Source organism: Myripristis murdjan, chromosome 4 (assembly GCF_902150065.1).
Source record: "Myripristis murdjan chromosome 4, fMyrMur1.1, whole genome shotgun sequence".
Taxonomy (NCBI): domain Eukaryota; kingdom Metazoa; phylum Chordata; class Actinopteri; order Holocentriformes; family Holocentridae; genus Myripristis; species Myripristis murdjan.
In genome coordinates, this window is record NC_043983.1 from 14,902,321 (window position 1) to 14,912,739 (window position 10,419).

At 43.9% G+C, this 10,419-nt stretch overlaps 1 protein-coding gene across 1 annotated transcript in view; it reads left to right on the top strand.

The window, feature by feature from the left end:
- colgalt2b (collagen beta(1-O)galactosyltransferase 2b) overlaps positions 1-10,419 on the top strand; it is a 26,080-nt gene extending 15,661 nt beyond the window's left edge. Inside the window, exons 2-12 of the mRNA XM_030050100.1 lie at positions 590-700; positions 880-997; positions 1,909-2,043; positions 2,142-2,346; positions 3,294-3,413; positions 3,866-3,939; positions 4,158-4,264; positions 4,694-4,826; positions 5,574-5,701; positions 5,907-6,113; positions 9,664-10,419. Of these exons, the coding sequence (XP_029905960.1) occupies positions 590-700; positions 880-997; positions 1,909-2,043; positions 2,142-2,346; positions 3,294-3,413; positions 3,866-3,939; positions 4,158-4,264; positions 4,694-4,826; positions 5,574-5,701; positions 5,907-6,113; positions 9,664-9,937 (1,612 nt within the window). The 3' untranslated portion in view covers positions 9,938-10,419. The remainder of the gene's footprint in view (positions 1-589; positions 701-879; positions 998-1,908; positions 2,044-2,141; positions 2,347-3,293; positions 3,414-3,865; positions 3,940-4,157; positions 4,265-4,693; positions 4,827-5,573; positions 5,702-5,906; positions 6,114-9,663) is intronic.

Sequence of the window (10,419 nt, forward strand, 5' to 3'; positions counted from 1 at the left end):
AGAACAATTAGCAGCTTTCTGCATAATTTTTGACTTTGCTTCACTTCCCCTTGGCTCTCCGGAGGGTCTCGTCTCCTTGAAAACAGACTTCAGACTTCAGACTTGCTGAGAGGCTTGCTTCTGCCCATGGCTCCTCATTTACAATTATATATTTGAGAGCAATCCAAGCAAGCAAAACACATTCAGCATCTTGCCTGGACACTCCAATAGGACATAGGCTATATTTGTTGCAGGTATTAATCCCCTGACTTCTTTCCTCAAATTTCCTGTTAGACTCAAAGTTAGAAATTTATAACAATGGAACATGTATTCCATACATTTTGCAATCACTGATGTCTTGTGTATTATTTCATACACATTTCCCTGAAATTCAGCAGCACACAACTGGTACCTTTGGGATTGCCAAATTAAATCCAATTTCCAATTTCCAGTTTGAAATAAAGTCCAGCAGCATGTATTTGTAATGATGAACCCACCGGAAGGGTTTAAAAAAGTAAACCTGTGACCTTTTTGCTATGCGCCATCTTGCCATTGAAATGCTGGAATAGGCCACACTGACATGCTGATGGTGTTTGTTGTGTTGCTTCAGGGCAGCGACAGACCACAATGTGGACAATACCACTGCCATGTTGAGAGAGTGGCTGAAGAAAGCCCAGACTGTCTACCACTATGTGGAGTGGAGACCCATGGAGGAGCCCAGGTGAGTCACACCTGATGACGTTGTGTCACACACAGCCGTTCTCCATTTTTAAATTCAGATCACACACAAATCAGACTCTTTGTGCTACCTCTATGTGAATCAGACTCTTTGGAGCCTCTGTTCCACATCGTTTCTAATCTGATGTTGGAGCCCTCTCACTGACTCTTCCTCTGGATCAGGTCCTACACAGATGAGTGGGGTCCAAAGCACTGGCCTCCTTCCAGGTTCAACCATGTGATGAAGCTGAGGCAGGCGGCGCTGAGGGCTGCCAGGGAGCGGTGGGCCGACTACATTCTGGTAAGAACCAAATAACGTCCTCTGAGGTAGGAAATGCATTCAACATTTTTATTAGGCCTCGAGGACACTCACAATGTTTTTTATGTGTTTACAATGAAAACTGCACTGGATAGCTTTTATTGAATGACACAGTGATACTTGTGGTTGGATAGTGCTGTTTACCTCATTCATACTTGAGGCATATTGAATTTATTTTTGTAATTTGTGATGATTTTGGTTTATGCACTTAACCCTATAAAGCCATTCGTATCATATATGATACACATTTTCAATTCTGTTTTTCGTTTTCAGTTTAATCAATACTTGACCAAAATACTGTTGTATAACTTTGGACACTTCCCCAGTTCACCCTGGACCATACCATTGGCACTTCAAGTACATATCATATATCATACACCAGAAAGGTTGTGTAATAACATATTTTTTATATATATACATATTTTGTTATAGGACTAAAAAAAGGGTTCAATTTCAAAAAATTGGAATTTTCTGCCAATTCTTTCATAGTTCAGGCTTTATAGGGTTAAAGGGATACTTCACCCAAAATGTATAGTTTTTGTATCAAGTACTCATCATGTGCTGCCGACAGCCTCTGACAAATTAAGCTTTACCTGCAAGTCTTCATTATAAACTTGTATTCCAAAAAAAAAAAAAAAAAAAAAAAAAAAAACCTCTGCCATTTGTGATGCCAATGGATCAGTTGATAGAGTTTTGCTGTTGTAAAATCGTGCAGTTACAGACCCAATTTTTTCCATTGGATCAGAGCTGGCTGGTGTTTTTGCCTTTATGACTTTTACCATAAAAGACTTGCGTGTAAAACCTTCTTCATTGGAGCTTGAAGGCAGCACACAGTGGGTGCCAAAATGATGCGTTATGGGTGAAGTATTCCTTCAGAAGTTCCCTCTCCTTAGTTTGCAGACAGCGATAACCTGCTGACCAACCCGAACGTGTTGAACCTGCTGATGGCTGAGAACTTGACCCTAGTGGCTCCCATGTTAGAGTCCCGCTCCCTCTACTCCAACTACTGGTGCGGCATCACCCCACAGGTACGGCTTGGAATTTATCACCTGATTGATTCATCAGTCCAACTTGTTTGTTTGTTGGGCTCCAATGTTGTGCTTCCCGTCTCCCTCGTCTGTTTCAGGGTTACTATAAGCGAACGCCAGACTACCAACCAATCAGGGAGTGGAAGCGGCTGGGCTGCTTCCCTGTTCCCATGGTGCACAGCACGTTCCTGTTGGACCTGCGTCGTGATGCCAGCAGGGACTTGGCCTTCTACCCACCTCACCCGGACTACAGCTGGGCCTTCGACGACATCATGGTGTTCGCCTTCTCCGCACGGCAAGCAGGTCAGGCTCAAACCCACAAAGAATGACAAACGGCCAAGCTGGACTGCTCGACTCGAGTGAGAATAAGACAGATGAGGGAGAGCAGACAAAATAGGCTCCATGTGTGTCTTTATAGCTTTCCTCTGCCTGTATGTGTGTGTAAATGTGCGACAGATTATGTATGCTGGTTGCTGTGTGTGTGTGTATGAGTGTGTGTGTTGGTATGTGTTTTGAATGTGGGTAATGACTTGTGGAGAATAAACAAAACCATTAGGTGGACTATGTAATAGATAACAAGAGTGCATGGCATGCTCGTGCCAACACAGTAAACAGAAAGCACATGCAAGTTTTCACACACACCCTCAGACTCACACACTCACGCATAAACAATAGTACTTCCTGAGATAATGCACACATCTTCAAATATTAATTCCACACTAAAACAAACAAAAACACAAAACATAACAAACAAACTGCTCATTGTTCCCTCAGGAGTTACTGTTGTGCATATGTGAAGGCAAAACAGGAGTGGTGATTGAGAGTGAGTTCATACAGATGAGCAGGGCTCTCTGCAATCCAAACTTTTCTTTTGTCTTCCTGCATGCTTTCTACAAAGCATATGTATATGCTTTTTATGCATAACAGTATTTTTTTTATGGAACACTGAACAGTTTATTTGTTTAGATGAGTTTTTGTTCGTTTTTTACAAAGTTCATGTGATCAAATGTGCTGGCTTGAAAATACGCAGTAGGACAAGGGGTTATGGTGAGGAGAAAAGGAAGAAAAGGAAAAAAAATTCTGTATGATTTAAGACTGAAATAAACATATTCATTCATTCATTCATTCATTCATTCATTCAGGGGCAGTCTAATTTGCATGTTTATTTGAAATGATTGGGTCAAGAGGCTGTATATACAGAACTATCTGTGTGTTTGTGTATGTGTGTGTGTGTGTGTGCATGTTCCTAGATGTGCAAATGTATGTGTGTAACAGGGAACACTACGGTTTCCTGCCCGTTCCCCTGAAGGCGCAGCAGAACGTCGATGATGAGAGCGAGAGCTTCACACACACCATCACTGAGGCCCTGAGTGAGTACACAGCATATATACAGATACACACACACACACACACACACATACATGCATGCATACGTGTGCACACACACTTACACACATTCCAGCTACCTTCTTGACTTGACTCTTCCCTTTGAGCTATAAATCTGTCACTCCTTTCCTGTTTACCTCGCTCATTTCTTCCCTCTCCTCCATCATCTCCCATTAAATTATCCCCTGAATGTGCAGCTCTTTGGTTGACCCGCCCACCTCTCTCTCCACTGTCTCTCCGAGTTACCCCCCTTTTCTCTCTGTTTATCTGACCCCCACCCCACTCTCACTTCCTCTGCACGCTGGCCTCTTTCGTTGCTCTTCTCTCGGCTGCAGAGTTGTAAATAAACCACCACAATCTAGAGGAAATTGTGTAAGTCTATAATCCTGCTTTTGCTGTTTTAACCTCTCTGTCCCCTTCCTTTCTCTGTCAACAGTTGACCACGACATCGAGGCCTCGCAGTACCTGTACGCTCCACCAGCACCGCAGGACAAGCTGGGCTTTGACGAGGTGAGCGCTCACTCTGCCTGGAAGAACAGGCCGTTTGATGCTTTGCCTCACCTGATTTATCTTGTGAATCTGTGTTTTTTCTGTATGTTAGACACTGCTACTTCCTGTTTTGTTTCCTTTAGGTAATTGTATGTGATCTGTCTACAATGGAACATTTTACTTTCTCCATTTCTCCCATGTAAACCTTGTGTCCCCGTGTCTTCTATTGAAATGATTAGATCTTCCTGATCAACCTGAAGCGCCGTCTGGATAGAAGGACAAGGATGCTGAAAACGCTGACCGCGCTGGGCCTGCATGCCACGCTGACAGACGCAGTGGACGGCAAGTAGGTCACAAACACATAATCTGGAACCTGACAAATGATTACTTGGCGACTTATTTACTTCCACGGGCACTGCTCACTGAAAATGCTTTTTAAGCTGAAAAAAAAAATCACCTTATGCTTTCAACAATCAAGCTTAGTAAACATCCTGTCAAAGCAACGTTCTGTTATTTGTAGTAATAAGTTTGCCATACTTTCCCTGCCTGGCATTCAGTTTAATCCACTGGTGAGACTCTCCTAATCTCCTCCAGCCTGTGTTTGTGTGCTGCTGTGTGTTATTTGTTGCAACTTGCCAGATCTGATTTTGCTGTACTTTGTTGAAGGGTTTGAAGGGTTTCTGACTGACAAGTGACTTGCATAGCTAAATAAACAAGACTACAAGTACGTCCTCCCCTCATTTCTCCCTTACTCTCCCTCCTGCCGCTCTCTCAGGGCTCTGAACACATCGCAGCTGCAGGCGTTGGGAATAGACATGATGCCAGGCTACAAGGACCCGTACTCTGGTCGAGTCCTGACCAGGGGCGAGATCGGCTGCTTCCTGAGTCATCACTCAACATGGATACAGGTGAGAGCAGGACAGGCTAATCTGATAGTGAATAATCCTGGACAGTGGATAAGGAGGCTGTGCTGTAACCAAAAAGCCCACGTTCAGGATCCTTTCGCTGCAAGCATTTGCCAAAGTGGAAAATTATCTTCATTCTATCATTTTGCAGTGCAGGCTGTATATCATTACATTGTTGGCATTTTTAAGGAGAATAATAAGAATAAAAACTTAACAATTTGCAAGCTTAACTTGTAATTAACTGCTAAAAACAGGATGGGACAGTCAGGTTTTTAAGGCAAGATGCTTTTGAGGGATAATTTCCTGGCCATTCCTTCCTGTGGGTGTCAGAAGGTTCACAGTAAGCAGAAAGAGACATGCACACACCTGCCTGGGATTGTAACTTGTTTATCTTTTGATGGTTATGGGGAGCCACACATCAATAAAGTACTATTCTTCTTATATTCTATGCGTTGTCAAGAAACGCTCAACTTGGGCACCATGAAATGCAACAGAAGCTGTCACAAAACCAAATAAAGGCTTCATATTTACTGTGGTGGATATTGCAGCTCTGTATAAAATACTGTGTGGAAATGACTTTTGAGAACGGGAGGAAAATGAGCCCCATTACCTGACATTGCGGAGTGTACGCAGATGACACTGGGAATAGTGTAGGAGAGGGGCACCCTTGACAAATGAACACTAAAAATAAACACAGGCATGATCCTTAACATTTTAAGTGTGTGTTTGTGTGTGTTTTCTGCTCTCCAGGTGATTGAGCGCGGCCTCCAGAAGATTCTTGTCTTAGAGGATGACGTGAGGTTTGAGCCCAGGTTCACACGACGGCTGCAGGCCATCATGGATGACATAGAGAAAGCTCAGCTGGACTGGGACCTCATGTAAGGTCTCACACACACACACACACACACACACACCAACTGTTAAACTATGACATATGTTCCACGCAAATATTATAATACATGTTTTGGACTGTTTCCACTGCCTTGGGATTCACATAAACAAAGTTCTGTTTCTTGATGAGTGTTTACCTTCGCTGAATGTTTTTTCTTGAAATGTAACGTTTGCACTCTCTCACACCTCCAGCTATGTGGGGCGTAAGCGTATGCAAGTGCAGCAGCCTGAGCGCTCGGTGGACGGCGTGAACAACCTGGTTGTGGCCGACTACTCCTATTGGACGCTCGGCTACGCGCTGTCTCAGCAGGGAGCCAGGAAGCTGTTGGCCGCCCAGCCGTTTAAGAGGATGCTGCCCGTTGACGAGTTCCTGCCCGTCATGTTCGACAAGCACCCCAAGTCAGTCGTCATTTGAATTTCCTGCTTGCAGTACACCCCCAGTGCAGTGCATTATTGATACCGTGGAGATGTCATATCATACACTCGCACGAAGTCAGGGATAAGCACATACATATGTAAACAGATGAATCAAGGTACGCAGATAGTGGGGCTTAACAAAATGAAAATGAAAATTGACTGACTGAAAGTGTGAATCATAATGCAATCATAATATCTGCCTAAATTGGTGCAATATAGTTTTTTTTTTTATGATATCAGTCTATCACCCTAGCAGCTTGCAAAGACAAACCAAACAGATGCACGCACTTTTAGACTGCCTGGTGTACGAACAAACACACAAATATTTACCAAGCACCACGAATAGATTATCGCAGGTGCATGGCTCAGTTATGTACCAGGTACAATCCATATTTAGAATAAACATGAATTAGTGGAGAAACAGATGTAACTTAATAGCGGTACACATTCTGAAATGCTTCGCCATATGCACGGATATAGGCTTATTAGAGGGCAATAAACCCGTGCAGAAATAGTGAGGGACACAATATTGCATACATGGACATAAATACACACGCTGGTGCCCAGTGTGTCTCTTTTTAGACTGGGACGGTGTGTAATATTCTAGCTCTTGCGGTAAACCAGACCGTAACCTCTGTCCCGTTTACCTCCCGTTTATCTTCTCTATATATCTCCTCTTCTTTCTCACTTCTGGCTTTTGCATCCCTTCCTCATCCCTGTTCCCCTGCTCTCTCTTTCCTCTGCATGTTTCTCCATCTTTCTCTCTCCAGCACCAGCCCCCTCGTCGGTGCTCCCTCACACACAGGGCACAGATTGTTCTTAGGGTTCAATGGGTGCGATGCCTCGCACGGGACACACAATGCCTGCTTTTCTGCCTGCTTCCTCCTTGGGAACTCATGATCTCGCCCCGCTCCCCTCCATCTCTGCCTTTTTCTACCTTTTACTCCTTTAACTCGGTGCCTTGCCCTCCGCCTCTCCTAGACCTCCTGTCTTTCTTTCTGCGCTTTGTCACTCTTTTCATCTGTTATCCAGTCCTTTGCTGCCTTTCTCTCCTCAACAGACCTTTGCTTCCTCACACCCACTCCCTCTCCCTGCCTCACCCACTTCTCCTCCCCCTTCCTCTCTTTCTCTCTCTCTCTCTCTCTCACTTTTTCTCTTTCTCGCTCACTCTCTCCCACTCTCTCTCCCTCTCTTTCTGGTTCTGCCTGCCTCTCAGAGGAATGTGGGCCAGCAAGGCTCTTCCTGCTGGTTGGAGAGAGGGACAGGATTCCCATTGATAGAGGTCTGGGCATGGGGGTTGGGTAGGGATGTACGACGGGACTCTGTGTGTGTGTTACTATATAAATACGTGGAGATGTGTGTCTAGTGTGTAGTGTATAGATTACTATGCAAATACACCATGTGCGTGTGTGTGTGTGTTCAAGAGTGAGAGAAGGTATGTCTGTGTGTGTCTGTTCTAAAGTGAGACTAGAAGGACAGAAAAAGAAATTATAAGGAAATTTGAAATGCGTTAAATGGAATAAATCAACAGTAGATGCTTGTGCAGCATTTTTAAGTTAGTGTGAATGTTGTGTAATGTGAGGTGTTTTTAGTGTGTGTGTTTAGTGTGTGTGTGTGTGTGTGTGTGTGTGGTGGGGGCAGGAGGCACATTTTGCCGTTCAGGATGAGTGGAGAGGCTTTGCTGTTTCCCTCTGCTGCTCCCTCTCTAAACTGGTTCAGTCTCTCCTTCCCCACCTTTCTTTGCCCCAAACTATACAAAAACACACACAAACACACACCAGTACCAACCTGAGGAAAATGGTTACATGATGAGTGAGCTGTAACACATCTGTTTGTGTTGCACTGTCACCTTCCTCGGGCTCGCTGAGTGTTTCTATGTGTGTGTGTGTGTGTTCCTCTAAGCACTAATAAAGGTGTAGGGTTTCACTCTCCCTGGTGAGGTGCTGACAGGCTGTTTAAAACAGGCATTTGGGCGGCGGGGCAGTGACCTCTGCTGTGACCCCCCGTCTGCAGGACAGTGAATCCACCAGGCTGACGCGTCACATCCAAACTGCCCTCACACCACTTTACGCTTTCAAGTTGCCCTAAAAACGCTCACAGAGTTTTACATAATCCTGTTAACATTTAGTTGATTTAATGTGTATTTAACTCACTGTTAGCGGTACAATTAGAATGTAATTTGTGTACATTTTTATTCTACATTCTACATTTTTATTCTTAAAAATTTTAAAAACACACACACACCTACATACATATAGATAGATTTCCCAGCAGTTTACTGGGCACCAGTTTACATGACAGTAATGCAATTACAATTTCAAGCAGTTCATTCAAAATCCAAGCACTTCTGAAACCTTGAAAATTTCACATTAAAATTCAAGTGTTTCCAGCACCTGTACGAAGCTTGCACAGCATGCATTATTTTTTAAGATATATATGTATATAAAATATCTGTCATTGAGCTTCCCATTCTTCTTAAATATAATGACACAAGCTCATCCTGTTTGGCCAAATTAAATTCTGGCATCTTTTATGAGCGCTGTCAGGAAATGATGATTTGAAACTTGAGTTAAACACAAAACATTCACATTAGCAACAGCAAGTGCTCTGTTCACAAAAAGCTGGAGTCACTAAGGTTTGGTCTTTTGCCTCTCGTGTCCATTTGGTATAAAATGATTGCAGACTGGCTGGTAAACAGGAGCGTGTTGTTTACTGACGTCACACTTCTGGATTTCAAGATTTCCAGGCACTGAAGTAAAAAGAAAAAAAAAAAAAAATCCAGCAGTTATCTCTTGCTGCCATTTAGGATTGTCAATCTGCCAAGTTGCCCACTGCAGCTTTAAAGGGATAGTGCACCCATTTTTGAAAAATTTTAGAAATTATTTTACTCATCCCGCCTAAGTGATACACAGGGTAGTAATGATGCTGTCCTCGTCCCACTGTTCTGGCTATGCTGGTTACAGGCTGAATGGCTCTAATGCTAGCTATTAGCTGGACATTGTGAAGATATCCCCCCGGTTAGCTCAGTTAACTATCCAAAGCTACTTTAACAACGTTCATTAGCATATTTACAAACATCACTGTCCAGAAAGAAAATGGGCATATGATCACCATGTATAACATTTTTGGTCAATTTACTGTTAATAATTCTTCAGGGGATAATGCTTCAATGCATTATACTCACTCCAATGAACAGTAAATAAAATGTCCAGTTTGGATGTTCGCCTTTCAAATTTAAAGTTTGAGATGTTTAACATCCAGATTTACTCTTTCAACCCAATTCATTTGTATTTAGTCATTAAATTCCAATAAAGTGAAAATACAGAAAGTAAACTGGGGGGATATCTATCCAATGACAGGAGGCACTGGGTCTATCCATGAGGCTAACATCATCACCACTGCTTAATGGTCAAATAAAGTAATGTGTGAACTACTCATTTAACAATAGTAACTCCAACCCACTTCACTTGTAAATTGCTCTCTGAGTACATAACATCTGTCTTTTTTGTCTTCTTGTCCCACCTCTCCCCAGTGAGGAGTACAAGTCTTACTTTGAGACGCGGGACCTGAAGGCCTTCTCAGTGGAGCCGCTGCTCATCTATCCCACCCACTACACCGGAGAGCCAGGGTACATCAGCGACACAGAGACCTCCACCATCTGGGATAACGAGAACGAAGCTACAGACTGGGACCGACAACACGCCCGTAAAACCGCCCAGCAGGGCCGCATCCGGCCGGTGGCCCAGAACAGTGTCACCGGGGACTCACCGCCACCAGCAGCTCGCGCCTCACGGGACGAACTCTGAGACAGAGAGCAAGAGAGGGGAGAGACTCATGTTTATGGACATCAGGCGTACACACACTTGAAAAGACACTTGAAATACAAACCAGCATACACACACACACACATGTACACACACATGACCGCTCTACACCCAGATGTGTCACTGGCTGCTTGCTGTCCAACAGGATAACAGCAGGGCTTGAGATGCCAGTCCTGCTGGCTGCTAGTGAAAGGCTGGAGGTTGGAGTGGTGCGTGTGCACTGAGAAAAAGAGGAAGAGGAGGGAGGACGATCCGGGACAAGGGCCAACAGGCCTATGACCGCAGCTTTATTTATTCCCTATGCGCTCTATAGACAGACTGGCTAACACACACACACACACACACACGCAACCATAGAGAGAATGAGCTGGTGATGACTGGTGCCTTAGCTCGGCCTTTGGAGACTGTTAGGGCCTGAGAAAACATCAGCAACATGTGGGAGACAGATATTGCCATTTGCAATA